Here is a 19,117-nt window from a genome sequence, read left to right as displayed (position 1 = left end):
TGTCTATTTTTGAGACAGGGTTTCCCACTGGCCTAGAACTCACTGATTGGGATAGACTGGCTGGAAAATGAATCCCAGGGATCCACCTGTGTCTGCCTCCAGAGTCTGGGATTATAGGTGGCAACATACCTGTGAATGTATGTCCCCATAGACTTGGGTGTTTTATTAAGCTTGTAACTTGTGTGTCCAGCCATCTGGCTGAAGGAGATGTCACTGGGGCTAGATCAAATAAGTTGTGTTTGGAGGCAGATCTGATTCCAGCTCAGAGGTATAGAGAGCTGTCTGAGCTGTGACAGGGTTCCTGCATGCTGTTTTTTCATATTTGCTGGGTGTAGGTGATGGTTTCTCTTTCTGTCTGGATTTATGAATGGGAGGCAACTTCTTGTGCCATTTGTAAAAATGTTCCCTGGATTTGTAAACTTGAAATAAATCACTTCCTCCCCCCAAAAAACTGTGTTTGATTGGATGCTCATCCCAGCAACATAGAAACTGTGTACTACAGCCCCAGCATTTACATGGTTACTGTGGGCTCAAACCCAGAGTCTCAAGCTTGTGAGGCAACACTTTACTGACTGAGCTCCACATTTGCAGTTGTTTCCCCACATGTATAGTTGTTTCTTTGCTGTATGTGTTATGTGTGTATATATCATGTGTGTGAGTGTGGGCACATGTGAAGAGGTCAGGCAGTCAGAGGATACGTTTTGGGTGTTGGTCTTCACTATCTCCTGTGAAACATGGTCTTATATTGCTCGCCATGGCCTTTGCACCAGGCTAGCTGGCTGCTGATTTTCCTGTGGCTTCTTCTGTCTCTTGCCTGTAGGCATGGCTGGGATTACAAATGCTCATCACAGCACCCAGCTTTTGGCATGGATGCTGGGGTTCCAAACTCAGGTTATCATGTTTCTGTGACAAGTGCTTTATCCATTGAGCCTTCCCCAACTCCCATTTGTCATTTTTGAAGACCCTCATACCCCCCTTTAAGGGAAATTTGGGCAAAATAAAGTAACTGTCTTTATATGTCAGTGACGATGACAGCAGTTTGCATGGAAGGACAGCAGTGGAGAAAAGGGAGAAGAGGAATGTGATGTGGGTGTTAGAGAGTTTGCTTGGAAATAGTGCTAGTGAACAATCTCTTTTCCTTTTGACTGTCATTGTGAACACTGGGAAGATTCCACTGGTAAAGTATCAAAGTATATCTTGCTTTCAAAAAACACCCCTTTTTTCTCCTGGGTATGCTTTGTGTATATGTGAGTACACGTGTTCGCATGTGTGTGTGCACGTGCATGTGAAGGCCAGAGACCAATGTCAGATGTCTTTCTCAGTCACTCTCCACCTTATTATTTGAGACAGAATCTCTTGCTGAACCCAGATCTTAATGATGTGGTTAGACTAACTAGCTAGTGAACACTAGGAAGTCTCTCTGCCTCCCCAGATCACAGGTGTACACTACCATGCCCCGAGTTTTATGTGGCATTGGGAATCTGCACTTAGATCCACATGCTTGTACGGAAAGCACTTTAGCCACTGACACATCTCCTCAGGCTTATAAGGAAAACATTTCTAGTCAAGTAAGTCACACACTACCTATTTTTTTTTTTTATTTAGTATATGTTTGCAAGGAGAGATTGGGAAAGAGAAAGAGGAAAAAAATACGGAAACGGGCATGCCAGGACCATTTGACACTACAAACAAACTCCAAAATCATGTGCCATTTTTTTGCATATGGATTTATATGGGTAGTGGGCAATAGAACTCAGGCTGTCAGGCATTGCAAGCAAGGACCTTTAACTGCTCAGCCATCTCCCCAGCCCACACACTGCCTATTTTTAAAGTGAGTTTGCTAATTACATGATTTATATATGAATAAATATACTTAATTCATAAATTTTACAAGTGCTAATAATTTTTTAAAATATTTTATTTATTGGAGACAGAGAAAAAATAGAGGTAGATAGAATGGGCACGCCAGGGCCCTTAGCCACTTCAGAAGAACTCCAGACATATATAGCACCTTGGGCATCTTGCATTACATGGGTCCTGGGGAATCCAACCTGGGTTCTTAGGCTTCACAGGCAAGCACCTTAAATGCTAAGCCATCTCCCTAGCCCCTAATGAATAAAATCAACAAGATAATAGGATATAGTTTCAATATATAAAAAAATCATATGTCCACTGGCCTTAAGTAATTCTATTTACTCAGAACCAAAAGGGATAAAATACTTACAAATAAATTTAACAGAAGTGCTTGGTATGGTGGCATACACCTTTAATTCCAGCACGTGGGAGGCAGAGGTAAGAGGATCACTGAGTTCAAGGCCAGACTGAGACTACATAATGATTTGGCTAGACTAGCTAGCTAGTGAACCCCGGGAAGTCCCTTAGCCTCTCCAGATTATATATGTATACTACCATGCCCCACATTGTATGTGGTATTGGGTGTCTGAACTTAGGTCCACATGCTGGTTCAGCAAGCACTTTAGCCACTGACACATCTCTTCAGGCCTGTAAGGGAAACATTTTTTTCCCCATGAAGTCAGTTATATCATTTTCTAGTCAAGTAAGTCACACATTGCATTAAAATACTTATGATGTATTTTCAAGGAGAGAATGGGAAATAGAATGAGAGAGAGAAAAAAAAAACTATGACCAGCCTGGGCTATGGAGAGATGCTACCTCAAAAGAATTAACAGAAGAAATGGAAATCAAATGCAAAACTATAAATCACAGAATATCATTGAAAGCTATTAAATAAGTCCTGAAGAAAAGGAAAGTTTATGTATTCAACAGAGATAATAGTGTCAGGACAGCCATATTCTATAAATCAGTTTAGAGACTCAATGTCCATTAAAACCTTAGTGGGCTACCCCTCCCCAGGAATTGACAGATTCAAATTCATGTGAAAATATAGGATATCTGGAATAGCCCACAGTCTTAGTAGCAAAGAATTCAAACTTCCTGACTTAAGAACTTTACAAAACTGCAGTAATAAAGAGTACTGGTATATAGGTAGACTTATAGACCAGTAAAATAAAATTGGTTGTCAGGAAATCAACTTGGACATTTATTATTAATTGATTTTGACAAATGTACTCATATAATCCAGTGGGCAAAGAATATTGTTTTCATCATGCTGTGTTAGAACAACTTCAGATCCATGGGCAAAAAGAATGACATCATATCATCACCTCATCTAATATACAAAAGTTGAAATGAATCAGCAATGCAAGCTAAGAACTAAAGCCATAAAGATGTATATAAGATGATCTTTGCAAAATTGAATTTGGGCAATGCATTTTTTTAGTTATGTTACCAAAAGTTCATAATTTTTTTTAAATGGATAAGTTGGACTATATCATAATAAAAACCTGTGTGTACAAAAGGACAATGTAAAGATAACTCACAGAATGTGAGGAAACATTTGCAAGTCATATATCTGAATAGGGTCTTATACCTAGACTATGTAAAGAACTTTTCAACTCCACTAGAAATTTTAAACCAAGCCAGGCATGGTAGTGCGCATCTTTAGTCCCAACACTTGGGAGGCAGAAATAGGAGGATTGGGGCAAGTTCGAGACCACTCTGAGACTACATAGTGAATTCAAGTTTAGCTTGGGCTACAGCAAAAACCTACCCCAAAAATCAAAAGAAAAAAAAAGTTAAAACCAATGAAAGATAAGCAAAGGATTCAAATAGACATTTTTCAAGATAAGATGTGTACATGGCTATTAAGCATCTGAAAATATGCTCATTATCATTATACATCAAGGAAATACAAACCAAACCCACACCACCTTGTGCTAACCAGGCTGATGACAAGTGCTATTGAAGATTTGGAGAGGTTGGAACCTTACATGTTGTCTGTAGAAATATAAAATGGGGCAGCACCATTGCACCAGATTGGACAGGCCACTCTCAAAAAGTTGAACTTTGTTTCCATGTGACACAGCAATTATATTCATACTTAGATGTTGTTGCAGTCCAGTTCGCATTGCTGGTAGAAATCACCCAACCAAGAGTAGCTTCTGGGAAAAAGAGGTTTATTTGGCTTACAGGCTCGAGGGGAAGCTCCACGATGGCAGGGGAAAACGATGGCATGAGCAGAGGGTGGACATCACCCCCTGGCCAACAGAAGATGGACCACAGCAACAGGAGGGTGTGCCAAACACTGGCAGGGGGAAACTGGCTATAAAGCCCATAAGCCCGCCCCCAACAATACACCCCTTCCAGGAGGCATTAATTCCCAAATCTCCATCAGCTGGGAACCTAGCATTCAGAACACCTAAGTTTATGGGGGACACCTGAATCAAACCACCACAGATGTTATACTCAAAAGAATTAAAACATATAAATATATGTTTGTGAATATTCACGGTATCATTATTCATAGTAGGCAAGAGGAAATTTTCATTAGTGGTTGAATGGATAAACAAAACGTACATTCATTCAATGGAATATTATTTGTACATAATATGAAGTGTTGCTATACACTACAACATAAATGAATGTTGTAAACAGGCTAAATGAAGGAAACCACATTCAAAATGTCACACGTCATCTGACTCCATTTACTTAAAAATGTTTAGAACAGTCAGATATATATTAAAAATATGTTAGTGGCTGCTGAAGGCAGGGTAAGAAGAAGGTGTGACTTGTAATGAATATGAAATTCTTACGTAGAGGGCAAAGATTTTCTACATGCCATGTTATTGGTAGACTTTATGATTAAATGTGCTTTTAAAAAACATAATTCATTTAAAAACATAATTGGATCCATGCGCCTTTAATCCCAGCACTTGGGAGGCATAGGTAGGGGTATCACTAAGAGTTTGAGGCCATCTGGGACTACATGGTAAATTCCAAGTCAGCCTGGGCTAGAGTGAGACACCGCTTCAAAAAACCAAAGACAAATAAACAACGTAATTGGGGCTGGAGAGATGGCAGAGTGAGTGGTTAAAGGTACTGCTGGTAAAGTCTATTGACCTGTTTCAGCCCCACAGTCCCCAAAGTGGTGCATGCATCTGGAGTTTGTTTGCAGTGGCAAGAGGCCCTGACATGCATGCACATGCACACACATGCAACATAAATAAATATTTCAAAGCCATAATAGTAACTTTTAAAGGAAAATATAGTAATTTGTGAATTATGTCTTTAAATGTTTGATAACAATTGGAAACTATTACTTTAAGAGGGCCATTATATGTATTAAATTTAGTTTTCTTAAATATATTTTTTATGAAAAGATTGTACTCTTATATCACCTCTCCCTCATCCCCGTTCTACTGAGGATCCTCCCTAGTGGTGGTATTTAGTATTCATTGAGGGGTCCTAAAGGCCTCAGTCATTCCCTGGTAGCAGGTTTTCAGGCTCTGAGAGCAGGACTCATGTCATTGCTTCCTCTGCAATGACTTCTAGGCCTGGGCAGATGTGCTGAAGGTGAATCGTCTTATTGTAGGCAGTTGGTTATCTGTTCTTGATGAATTGATGTATCCTGTTCCTCCTGCCCCATGTATCTCCACCAACTATAAGATAAAACAAATTCTCCAGCCAAAAGTGAGAGCTGTTCGGATTAAAGGGAAGAATCATAGTTATTAGAAAAACTTGTTAATGTGTATGCTCACTCTTAGCCAAAAAGCAGTGGAGGTTATCTCTGAAGTCCATTGGTTTCCTGTTCTAGGAAATCTGACTTGGTTTCCAGAACTAGATATGAGTTCTCCCCCCCTAAGTGGGTCTTATGTCCAATGGCTGTGAGCCACTGTTGCACAAGTGTGTACTTCTTACAGGGTAGGTTGATTTCCTACCTGGCAGGATCCCCTGCTTATTCACTCAAGATTGGCAACCATTATCCCCCGGCAGCTCCCATAGCACTTTTCAGCCCTATGAGAGCTAGCCAGGAAGAGACTGGTTTTCCTCTCAGACCCAGCATGGTCTCTTGATATCCTGTGACTACAGGCTGTGTGTGGTGTCTTTAGCAATAGGGTAACCAAGTGCTTCAACAGGTAACCAAAGTTCTTTGGCAATTGAGGACCACATGTGTCTCCCTGATCAGTAGCTCACTGTGGAGCCAATGTAATTCTGGCCCTGGGAATTACCAGCCAAACTCCTTCTTTTAGGGCTAAGCTTTCTCAACCTTCTATGGGGCTCTTCTGTTCATATCCTCCCTCCCCCTTTATTGAGGGTAATACCTTAAAGAATGCTATCCATGAGAAAGGTGTCTATGGAATTGATGCATGTTGACTTTAGTTTTGTGTAATAACCCCCTCTCCCTTCTTTCTTCCTACCCTCCAAAGATCTTTCTACCTCCTGCTTGCTTGCTTACTTTCTTCTCTATAATTTTCTCTTTTCTTTCTTTTCTTTTCCCTTTGCTTCTCTTCTTCTTTTCCTGTCCTGTACTTTGATCTGGGTTATGCATATGAGCAAACATGTGGGGTTTGTTTTTCTGAGCCAGTGTGACCTCCCATGAGTTTTTTCTCCAAGTCCATCCATTTTCCTGAAAATTTCATTGTTTTTCCTTACCGCTGAGCAGAATTTCAATGTGTCTATATAGCACACCTTCATTAGCCATTGTTGATAGGCATCCAGGCTGATTCCAGTTCTTAGATATTGTGAATAGAACAGTGGTGAATATGGTTAAGCACATGGCCGTGTAATAAATAGAGTCTTTAGGGCATGTGCCCAAAAGTGGTACAGCTGCATCTATGGTAGTTCTATTTTCAGTGTTTTGAAGAGTTCCCATACTGATCTCCATAATTTGTAAGTTTGGATTCCACCCAGTAGTACATGATTATTCTTTCCCCACACCCCTTTCATCACTACTGTCATTTGATTTTTTAAATATTATATTTACTTATTTTTTATTGGAGAAGGAGAAATAGAAAGAGAGAAAGAGTGAGTGCACGTGTGCCAGGGCCTCCAGCCCCTGCAAACAAACTCCAGATGATTGTGCCACCTTGTGTATCTATCTGGCTTATGTGGGTACTGGGGAATCAAACCTGAGCTCTAAGGCTTCCCAGGCAAGTGCCTTAACTGCTTAGCCATCTCTCTAGCCTTCATTTGATTTTTTTGGTGATTGCCGTCCTGACTGAAGTGAGGTGGAATCTCATAGTTATTTTAATTTGCATTTCTCAGATGAGTCGAGATACTGAACATCTTTTAGGTGTTTGTCATTTGTATTTCTTCCTTTAAGAACTGTCTGTTCCATTCCCTGCCCCCTTTTTTGAGTGGGATGCTTGATTGTTTTTATTGTTTAGATTTTTGATTTAGTTTTTTTTTTTTGGTAGATTCTAGATATTAAACCTTTGTTGGAGGTATAGCTATTGAAGGCATTCTTCCATTCAGTAGGTTGTCAATTGATTGTGTTGATGGTTTCCTTATCAGTGCAATACCTTTTTAGTTTCATGAGGTCCCAGTTGTTGTGTGTTTGCCTAATTCCTTGGGATACTAAAATCTTATTCCGAAAATCTTTCCCCTACACCTATATTGTGGCCTATTTCTATTCTTTCTTCTAGTTGTTTTAGAGTTCTGTACCTGACTCACTTGGAGTTGAGTTTTTGTGCAAGGTGTCCAAGTTTACTTTTGTACATTTTGCTATCTAGTTTCTCTAACACCATTTGCTAAAGATTCTGTCATTTCTCCAGTGAGTGTTTTTGACCCCTTTGCCAAAGGGGTAGCTATAGTGATTTGAACTTACACCTGGATTTTCTGTTCTGTTCCTTTGACTTATGCAACTGTTTTTATTCCAGTACCATGATGTTTTTGTTAGTATGGCCTATAGTATGATTTGAAATAAGGTATGGTGGTACCAACAGAGGTGTTCATTTTGCTGAGTATGTATTTAGCTATCTGAGGCCTTTTGTACTTCTCTGTGAACTTTGGGATAATCTAACTCTGTGAGGAGTGTTACTGGGATTTTGATTGTATAGTGACCATTTTAAACAATGTGGATTCTTCCAATCCATGAACAGGGGAGGTGATTGCATCTTTTCATGTCTTCCTCCAGTTCTTTCATTGATGTTTTTAATGTTTTGTAGAGGTCTTTTGCTTCCTTGGTTAGGTCTTTCAAATGTTTCCTGATGATCCACCCAATTTCACTAGTATCTATTGTGACATCTTTTTCTTTTCTGCTCTTACTGATTTGACCCTTCTCTTTTTTTCTTTTGATCAAGTTTCCCAGGGGTTTATCAATCTTCTTTATTTTTTTAAAAACCAGAACTTTCTTTTATCAGTTTTTAAAATTGTTTTCTTAATTTCCAGCTCATTGATTTCTGTGCTGGTCTTGATTATTTCTTTGTATCTTGCACTATTGGGTTTGAATTGTTCCTGTTTTTCCAATGCCTTCAGCTGGACAATTAACTTATTAATTAGAGATCTCTATGTTTTTGCAATATAAATAGTACTATAACTTCCTTCTTATGACTGCCTTCATTGTGTCCTGTAAGCTTTTTGTAATTTGTGTTTTCATTACCATTCAACTCTATAAATTTTTTAAATTCCTTTTTGATTTTTGTCAACTACCCATGTATTATTCAATAGTGAGTTGTTCAGCCTCTGGGGAGTGTTTTCTGTTGTTTACACTGTTGTTAATCTCACTTTATTGCATTGTGGTCTGATACAAAGCATGGAGTTATGTTATTTTTCCTGAATTTGTTGAGGCATAGTTTATGCCTCAATATATGGTCTATTTTAGAAAGGGTTCCATGAACTTATAAGAAGAATGTGTATTCTGTGGAATTAGAGTGGAATATTCTGTACATGTCTATTAATTCCACTTGATCTTTGGTGTTGTTTAGCTCCCTTATTTCTAGGTTAATTTTTGGCTTAGATGTTCTACCTAATGATTATTTTTAATTTTTCCCTCCCATAGTCTCTTGACTATGATTGTTGGTCTCCCCATTGTGGGATATTCTGTGTAATATTTTCTATATGATTATTTTAGTGCTTACATAATCATATTGCTGGCTTTTATCATGTAAAATTTTTCTTTTGCCTTTTATTATGAGGGATAATTTGCTGGGCATAGTATTTTTTGGTTGGTAGCCAAGGTCTTTTAGAATTTGAAATTCTCCATTCCAAGCCCTTCTGACTTTTATATTTTCCATTGAAAAATCCAGAAATTCTGATGGTTTAACCTTTGCACTTTTTAGTAGTGCTCTTATTTTCTGTGTTGAGAGTTTTATCTATAATATAACAAGGGGAATTTCTCCTCTGTTCTTGCCTGTTTGGTATTCTGACTGCCTCTTATACTTTGAGGCTTTCTTTTATGATATAGAATTTTTTTTCAATAATTTTGCTGAAGATGTTTTCTATGCCTTTGGCCTGTATTTCTTCCCTTTCTTGTATGACTGGGATCCAAATATTTACTCTTTTTAAGGTGTCCCACATTTCCTGCCTATTCTGTTCATACTTTTTTTTTTTTAACTTAGTATTGCTTTTGCACTGCTAGACTATTTCTTCTGCCTTGTCCTTAAGTTCTGATAGTCTGTCCTCCATGAAGTCTACCTCTGTTCATGAGGCTTTCTTGGAAGCCTTTTTAAGATTTATTTCATTGTTGTTGTCTATTACTTAAAAAAAATTGTATCCGTTTGTAGAATTCCAATTTCTTTTCTTTTTTTTGTTTGGTTTTTCGAGGTAGGGTCTCACTTTAGTCCAGGCTAACATTCACTCTTTATCCTCAGGGTGGCCTCAAACTCACAGTGATCCTCCTACCTCTGCCTCCCGAGTATTAGGATTTAAGATGTGCACCACCATGCCCGGCTCCAATTTCAATTCTTGATTAGCCTTGCTTGCTTGTTTGTTAGAGTTCATTCCTGCTTTTGATTATATCCTCATTGAGTTTATTCCACTGCCCCTTGAGATCATTTTTTCCCTTTTGCCCTCTATCGAGTTACCAAGTTATTTTATTTTCTTCAACTTTTTTGAGACATGTATTAATATTTTATTTGCTTCTATTTCCTTCATTCATTCTTTGAGATCATTTTTAAATTCTTTTTGTTGATTTTCTTCAGTCAGCCATGCTTTAAATTCTTTTGTGAGTTTATACAAATTCTCTCCTAATTCTTCCAACCCTTTGTTCATGGTTTCATTTAGCCTGTTTAATATGCTTGTCTTAGTTTCATTTGGAGGTTCTGTGGTGGGAGTTTCCTCTGGATTTGCAATGGAGTCTTCCATTTTTATACCCTAGGTGGGGTTCTTTTGGCTTGGTGTCCTGTGTTACTTGTTTTACACTGTGGCTTTCTCGGATCTAGGTAGTTGTCTTGTTTTGCTAAAAATGTAGTAATTATTATCTTTTGTGGAATATGCACTGATTGAATTGTTCGAATTTGATCAAGGTCAGAGTGGAGTGGTCGTATATTCACAGGCTTTGGCTGGGTGCTCTTGAGCCTGAGTTGGGTCTTCCTTGTGTGTACATTCTCCCAGCAGTTCTGGGTGGGCCCTGCCAGGCCTGACTAACACAGTGAGGTTAGCGAGGTACTTTCTTCCCTCTGCCACGTGCTTCTTGGTCCTTGCTGGTAGACTTGGTTGTAGCTGCTGGTGGCAGCTGGAGGGAGGGTGGGGGTGGAGGAGAGAGCACTTCTACTATTGGGGCTGGGCCTCAATCAGTGATTATGGGGTATGCCTGGCTCATGAATTTATGGGGATTGTCTGGGCTCAAAGATGACAGGCAGAACCCTACTTGTGGACCTGCCTAACACGTCATGTGTGGGGTTCTAGCATTTTCCTGCTCCACAGCCCAGATGCATGTCATGATTGCCCTGCCCTTACCCGCTAAGTGTGGAAGTTAGGCAGAAGATCCCAGCTTATGCTCACAACCTGAAATATTATCCCCTTTCTCCCAGCTTCTTTCCTATGACTCATATTTGACCATCTTGACCAGAAGTCTAAATTTAGTTTTATAAGGTTATAGCTTTTTTTGGGGGGGGAAGGGTCTCTGAATGGTGGTACATACTTGTTACCTTAGATTCTTAGGAAACTGATGCAGGAGGCTGGCTCAAGCCCAGGGGTTTGAAACCATTCTGGGGAATACAGTGAGACCCTTTCTCAAAAAAACAAAAACAAGACAAATATTACATTTTTTGTTATATAATGTAGCACCTGTCTATTCATATTTCCCTACTCTCCAAACCAATAACCTTAGAGGTAATACTTGCCAGATATATTTCCACATTAACATGGTGGGGTAGGGGCTGTGTTACAAGTCTGAAGATAATTTTAGCAATATTTTTGCTTGAGTTATAGATGTGCATACTAACAAGGCCTCATACTCTCAAGACTGATCTTAAAGAGACTTAAAATGTTGGTCATATTTTTAACACAATGTAAAATAGTGAAATTCCAGTTGTCCCTTTTTTTTTGTTAAAGAGATGAGACTTATCTATACACTGGAGTTTGAGAAGTAGTTATGAAGTTTGCCACGGAGACTTTCAGAGTGGCGAGCCACTAGCATACCTCAGCAATGCAGGATGTAGGTAGGTATGGAAACTGGACTAGGTTTGAACTGTGGCCTTTCCTTTTCCTGACACAGTCCTTCAGCCACTATAGTATTGTCCGTATACTAAGCATCACTGACCACGTGTGCAGCTTCTGCTCTTGGTAGCAGGTGTCTTCTGTCATTCTTGAAGGTGTCAGGTGGGCATACTCAGACCAAGGCAGCAGAAGTGTGGCATAGAACATTACCAAAGCCTCTGTAACACTGCCTTTCAATGCTTTTGATCATGTCCAACATGTTTTTTGAAGCAGACTTTCTTTTGTTAGTAGATGCCCTTAGTTTATCAAAATAGTGACAGGTGTCAAGTGGATGAAATGACAGTCCTATTGGTAATTTTAACAAATCCAAGTGTGTATAGAGGCAAGGGTGTATCACCTCCCCAATAAAACTGGTTGAAATAGCATGAACATGTAAAATAAAAGTTTAATTTTCCTTTCAAATATAACTTACTACCATTCTAGGAATTGGTCCTTGGCATGTACTTGTATGCTGCTCCTTTCCCCACAGAACTTCTTCCACATGAACTCATGGTCAAGAGAAAGTAAAACTAGGAATTATAATTTTCCAACTAATTATATACCACTTGAAAAACACTGATATTAAATCCATGATTTCTTACTATAAACAAGGATTTTTTTTTTTTTAAACCATGTGTGTTTGAGACCTTTTTTTCAGGGCTCTGGCCCTGATGTTGAAAACTACTGTTCACCTTCCCAAAATTGAATGAGGCACAGAGTATGTATGTATGTATATATGTATTCTGTAATATAGTTAAGGTATGTTTTAGACAAACATATGTTTGTGTGTGTGATTGATTGGAGGGATGAATAGAGAGATGATATATGTACACACATACACATATATGTGTGTACATATGTATGTATGTATTGTCACCTTTTTAGTTCATACATTCTGGATTCTTGTTCTTTTTATTTTATTTTATTTTTATTTGAGAGCGACAGAGAATGAGGCTGATAGAGAGAGAGAAAGAGAGAATGGGAATGGGCGTGACAGGGCCTCCAGCCACTGTGCATCTGGCTAACATGGGTCCTGGAGTACTGAGCCTTGAACTAGGGTCCTTAGGCTTCACAGGCAAGTGCTTAACCTTTAAGCCATCTCTCCAGCCCACTTGTTCTTTTTTTTTTGCAAAGAGATAGAGTGGATAATTAAGGCAGATTAAAGTGTTGGTATAATGCCTGACTCTTATATGCTCATAAATAAAATTCTTCAAAATCAGGTTGTTACTAAGGGTATATTAGTAGAATGAATTTGGGTTTAGTATAAAGCTGGTTGGTGAGGTGACAGAAGAGTCTCTTATCTGATCTGCACCTTTTGCAGAGCTGATGCAGCTTAGTGTGTGAGGTCTTCTGATGATGTGGCATCACTGCTGCCTGTAAGGATTGACACAGATAATTATTGCTGAAGGAGCACGTCTGTCTAACTCCATAGTGCTCCTCATAGGCTCAGTTATACTTGAGAGGCGGAATCTGCTGCAAAGAGCAGCATTCTAGAGGCTTAGTAAGCATAAGAGCAATGTCATTCATTGTAATAGCTACTGATTGTTAAAAGTTGCATCATTTTGTTTTCCATGATGTTTTAAAGGGAAGATATTTCTCTGGTGGGTTATGACTTTAAGTGGAGAACTTGAATTCTTTGGAGGAAATACCCTACTTTAAAATAGGCATGTTCTTTCACTAACATTGGAAAGACCAGCTCTGAATTGTAGAGATTGAAGGCACTGCTGTTCTTCTGATAGCAGCACATTTTTAACATTCTAAAGTCAAGAGGCACATATTTGGCTTCTGTTTTGATCTAGGGAGTTTTTTGTTTTTTTAAAGTGGCTAGAGAGTTACTTCAACATATCAAATACATAAGGTATTTGAGGGTGCCATACAGTAGTAATACACTACCCTTTTAGTAATGTCATTATATTGAAGTTTGAAAGGTAAAGGTGATGTTGATTTAGTAGGAGTATAAGGTGGTGATATTATTTATTGCTTTTTTACTCAGGGAAGTGACATAAACATTTTATTACATGTAGTTACTTGTGCATGTGGGTGGAGGTGGAAGATTAGGAAGAGTCTTAGGAATTTCCCTTACACTGTTTTCTTCTTTCCTTTCTAGTCTTTATAACCTGGCTTCACTGGAACTGAGAGAGAACCTTCTTACATATCTTCCTGAGTGAGTCTCTATGGAAAATAAGAGGGGATGTATGTGCAAAATAAATCCAAGTAAAGTCCTTCCTGTGAAATATTTTCTACCTTAGTCCAAGTCCAAATAAATCCAAGTAAAGTCCTTCCGGTGAAATATTTTCTACCTTAGTCCAAGTCAGGAGTACAGTCAGCATGTCTTGGACCTTCTCTAAGGGTTTTTATTGTTTGTTTAAATAGCTCACTTACCCAGCTACGGAGACTTGAAGAACTTGATTTAGGAAACAATGAAATATATAATTTGGTAAGTATGTATTAAAGAGAGATTTGACTCTTTCTTTGTCTTTAGGGTTATTTTCCCATATACATTTTTCCATAGGTATTTGGGGTGTGTGTGTGTGTGTGTGTGTGTGTGTGTGTGTGTGTGTGTATAATCGAGATTGACATTGGGGTATCCTCAGTCACTCTACCAGCTTCTCTCTCAGGTCTCTTGATGAACCTAGAGCTCACCAATCCGGCTATACTAGCTGGCAGTAAGACCTGGGAATCCTCCTGTCTCTGCCTCCTCAGCACTTGGGTTACAGGCATGTACCACCATACCTAGAATTTTTACCTGGGTGCTAGAGATTTAACTCAGGTCTTCATGCTTTCATGGCAAGCACTTTACTCACTGAGCCATATCCCCAGCCCCCTTTCTCTAGTTTTGATCACAAATATTTTAAGGTCTCTGAGAGTACTTATGAAGCCAGTATGTCTACAGATATGTTTTGCGAACGTTGGAAAATATGCTTCAATTTGCAGAGGTCAAGAATTACGATTTAGGTTTGGGGAGTCAGGACTAGAGATTTTGGTTATGACTGGAAATATTTGGCATTCTTGGGGAAATTTTGAGGTGCTTTCAAGGATAGAGACTTGATATTTGAGATGAAACAACAAACATCTGTTATGGTACCCAGTTACCATATGATAATTTAGAATTCTTTCTTCTTTAATGGAAGACTAAGGGCTGGATCTTTGTTACCATAATATTATACTTTCTGTTTTAGCCAGAATCAATTGGAGCTCTTTTACATCTAAAGGATCTCTGGTTAGACGGGAATCAGCTCTCAGAATTACCTCAAGTAAGTGGAAACTTCAGTGTCTCCTGAATGTAGCCCAAATGTTCCCTGCTTCTACACTGGGCTTTCTAAAGAGGGATCAAAAAAAAAAAAAAAAAGTAAAAAAGAAAACATTACTAAATATAAAATATATTTGGAAAAATATGTTGTGTTTTCATCTTTATACATTGCCATAGGAAAATTGAAAATCTCTACTCACCATTTCCAAAAAGAATAAATACATCTTTTAGTTTGTGAAATCTGTAGTTATTTCTTCCTTGCTACCCATATAACTTACTATGATAGATAACATAACTATCAATTATGAGGACCCATGATTCTTACAGTATAAATTTCTGCTACTCTTTGTAGTCTGCCAAATGCTTTTGACCACATCATGCTCTATAGTAGTTGATGTAAAAATAATTTCAAGAATATTAAGGGCTAGAGAGATGGCTTAGAAATTAAGGCACTTGCCTACAAAGCCAAAGGATCCTGGTTTGATTCCCCAGGACCCATGTAAGCCAGATGCACAAGGTGACCCATGCATCTGGAATTTATTTGCAGTGGCTGGGGTCCCTGCTGTGCCCATTCTCTTTCTCTGTATCTGGCTCTTTCCCTTTCTCACTTTCAAATAAATGAATACATAACAGTCTTTACAAAAAAGAATATCAAGAGCACTTTCATTCTTTCTTCCTTTCTTTTTTTAAATAAATATCACTTGTGGTTTAAGCTGGACTGTCATGGTGTTTGTTTTTTTTCCTACTGTTTCCAAGTGTGAGAACCATATTCCAAATGAAAATGGGGCCTTGCCCTAGACTCCAGCATATTTAGTTATCTTGAGTTGAGTCCAGTAGATAGACCCACTTTTTGTCAGGTTAACTGAAAAAAGTCCTTTCCTGCACACAGGCATTTTTTTTCCTATTCTGTACTCTCAGTTTTATTCTTTAGTGTGTCTTACAGTTGTTTATTTATAGTCAGAATGTGCATTTCATGGTGCATGTGTTTATAATAATTGTAATTTGGATGCTTCACACTTGACTTTGTGAGCCAGTTGTGATGGGCTGTGGGCTGTGAGGTAATGACAGTAGAATTATTGAAGTACATGTTCCAATCCTGGATGGGTTGTGTTTTACTAAAAAATTTGTTTATGTTAATGATAGTGGTGTGTTACAGTTCTGCATTGGATTCCTGGCTTTGATGATTGTGTTAATAAGCACTCCCTGTTATAAAGAAAAGTTAATGTAGATTTTTTTTTTTGTCTTACTAGATAAATTCCTGCAGTATGGTGTTTACTAATGATTGCTTCTAAACATGGCAGTTGGATTTTAGTGTCCTTTTCTAGCCCAATTGTGTGGCCTTGCAGTCAATCATTTCTTTTCTTGTGGTAGCAATCTTTATCTGTTAAGTGAAAATAATTCCTTGCTTTCCTGAAGTGGAGGACTTGGCATCCCTCGGGTTCTCTTATTTATAAAGTGTCTCTTTTCATTGGAAGGGGTCTATAGAAAAGTCTATTGTGCTATGGCAGGTTTAAGTCTGAGTTTCTCTTTGCCATTGGTACAGGAAATTGGGAACCTCAAGAACCTGCTATGCTTGGATGTCTCTGAAAACAGGTTAGAAAGACTTCCTGAAGAAATCAGTGGCCTGACTTCTTTAACAGATTTAGTAATTTCCCAGAACTTACTGGAAACAGTTCCAAATGGCATTGGTAAGTACAAAAAGTACCATATATAATGTGCTGTTTGGCGTCCTGTTGAGGCCCTGGAGCTCACTGTACTTCTCTGGTCCCCACAGTCAGGTGCTGTGCCCCATACCACTTGCTTTTAAAGAAGGAAAGCAGAGGGTATTTAATATAATTTAAACTTCTCAACAAATGCTTCTGTCCATCATGGTTTTTTAGTACCTATTATTACTTTTTTAAGTGTTGGTTCTTACCTACTTTACCCATGTCTCATCTTAGCAATTTCATTTGAAATTAGCCCAAATAAATGCATGATTAGAAATCAAATTAACAGTTGTTAAGATATTTCTAATTCAGCTTCCTAAACAGTTTATAAGAAAGTGACTTGGACTGTGGCCACCTTTTTTTAAAAAAAATATATTTTATTTCTTTATCTGACAGAGAGTAAGAGAGGTAGAGAGTATGTATGCACATGTGCCAGGGCCTGTAGCCATTACAAACAAACTCCATACACATTGGCACGTGGTGCATCTGGCTTTAAGTTAGTACCAAGGAAATGAACCTGGGTCCTTAGGTATTGCAGCTAAGCACCTTAACCATTGAGCCATCTCTCCAGCCTTAACCTTGACCTTCTTGCAAAGAGCATGTTGGGAAGGTTCTCTTGAAGGAAAAGTGACATGATTGAGTTAAAAACAATCTTTTTTAACCATTCTGTGCTATTTCCTTTAAAAGTAATTCATTTTTTTAAGGGGAAAACAATCCAGGGCCTTGGAAGTTTTGGTTGTTTTTTTCTCTCCTGCTGCAAATTCTTGTGGCTTTTGGTGGGGTGGTAAAGGACATGATGATCCTGCAGGTGGCACTGCCCATGGTGAAGTGACTGGGCCTGCCTGTCTACTATAAGGTGAGCATTTTTAGATCCTGAAACTGGAGATGGAGAGGGTGAATAGGTCACAGTGGTTTTGGTTTTTTTAACTATAATTTTATTTTTATCTTTTTCAGATAAAGCATATTCTTAGAATTTTTAAATTTTGCTTTTCTCATTCTCTTCTTTCCTTGCAAATAAATGAAAGTTAAAAAGCATTCTCAAGCCGGGCATGGAGGCGCACGCCTTTAGTCCCAGCATTTGGGAAGCAGAGGTAGGAGTATCATCGTGAGTTCGAGGTCACCCTAAGACTACATAGTGATTTCCAGGTCATCCTGGGCTACGGTGAGACCCTACCTTGAAAAACCAATAAAAAAAAAAAGCATTCTCAATGGAGAAAAAAAAGATAAAAACAAAAAATTTTGTGCCAAGCATTCTAGTAACTTTTTTTTTTCTTTTTAGTTTATTTGATGTAGGGTCTTGCTCTAGGTCAAGCTGACCTAGAATTAGTCTCAGGCTGGCCTCAAACTCACAGTGACCCTCCTACCTCAGCCTTTTGAGTGCTGGGATTAAAGATTTATACTACCATGCCTGGCTTAAACATAGCTACTTTTTATTTGAGAGAGAGAGAAAGAGAATGGACACACAACGCCACTGCAAACAAACTTCAAGATGTATGCATCCCTGTGCATCTGGCTTTACTTTGGTACTGGAAAATTGAACTTGGGTCATTTGGCTTTCCGGACAAATGCCTTAACCACTGAGACATCCTTCCAGCCCCAAGTGACTGTGTGTGTGTGTGTGTGTGTGTGTGTGTGTGTGTGTGTGTGTGTGTACCTACCTGGTTTATATAAGATGGCTAAAAGGGTAAAGGTTAAAGCTTTCTTTTTTAAATATATTATTTATTTATTTATTCATTCATCCATTTGAGAGAGACAGAGAGAGGGAGAATGGACACACCAGGGCCTACCGCCACTGCAAATGAACTCCAGATGCATGTGCCACCTTGTGCATCTGGCTTGTGTGGGTCCTGGGATATCAAACCAAGGTCTTTGGCTTTGCAGACAAGCACCTTAACTGCTAAGACATCTCTCTAGCCTGCTTTTTTTTTTTTTAATTTGTGAAGATGCTGTCTTCACAAATTATGTAATTTTTTGGGCTGTTAGTTGTATGTATGAAATAATATCCAATAATAAACTAGAATTTTACTTTGGAAAAAAAAGAGGTAATCCAGACATTTCCTTTACTATGAAGGAATTTAGACTAGTGTGAGAAATCAACCACAGAGAAGTTATAAACAGGTATTGACAAGTAGTTTCATCATAGTAATGTTCCTTAGAACTTGTAAAAAACTATATTTAATAATGGAATTTCCGCCGGGCGTGGTGGCACACGCCTTTAATCCAAGCACTCAGAGGCCAGAGGTAGGAGGATCACTGTGAGTTCAAGATCACCCTGAGACTACATAGTGAATTCCAGGTCAGCCTGAACTAGAGTGAGACCCTACCTCGAAAAGCAAAAAAAAGGAATTTTCATAGGATTGCTGTCTTTTACTTGTATTCAAAACTTTGGAGAATACTTCCTATAGTTAGAGAAGCCGTGTGATTAAATACACCCTCTCTGGCATTTGGTCAAGATGAAAATGGTAACTGATAATAGCAACTCAGTAAGAATACAGATACTGGGGCTGGAGGGATGGTTTAGCAGTTAAGGCATTTGCCTGTAAACCCAAGGGACCCAGATTTGATTCCCCAGGACTCACATTAGTCAGATGCACAAGAGGGCACATGCGTCTGGAGTTCATTTGCAGTAGCTGGAGGCCCTGGCGCTCCCATTCTCTCCCTC

The 19,117-nt window shown here is 38.7% G+C and overlaps 1 protein-coding gene across 1 annotated transcript in view; it reads left to right on the top strand.

Annotated features, from left to right (window-relative positions):
* Lrrc1 (leucine rich repeat containing 1) overlaps positions 1 to 19,117 on the top strand; it is a 158,707-nt gene that overhangs the window by 111,375 nt on the left and 28,215 nt on the right. Inside the window, exons 5-8 of the mRNA XM_004668186.2 lie at positions 13,607 to 13,663; positions 13,873 to 13,936; positions 14,679 to 14,753; positions 16,293 to 16,437. Coding sequence (XP_004668243.2) covers positions 13,607 to 13,663; positions 13,873 to 13,936; positions 14,679 to 14,753; positions 16,293 to 16,437 — 341 coding nt within the window. The remainder of the gene's footprint in view (positions 1 to 13,606; positions 13,664 to 13,872; positions 13,937 to 14,678; positions 14,754 to 16,292; positions 16,438 to 19,117) is intronic.

Source organism: Jaculus jaculus, chromosome 8 (assembly GCF_020740685.1).
Source record: "Jaculus jaculus isolate mJacJac1 chromosome 8, mJacJac1.mat.Y.cur, whole genome shotgun sequence".
Classification (NCBI taxonomy): domain Eukaryota; kingdom Metazoa; phylum Chordata; class Mammalia; order Rodentia; family Dipodidae; genus Jaculus; species Jaculus jaculus.
This window is presented reverse-complemented; position numbering and strand designations above follow the sequence as displayed.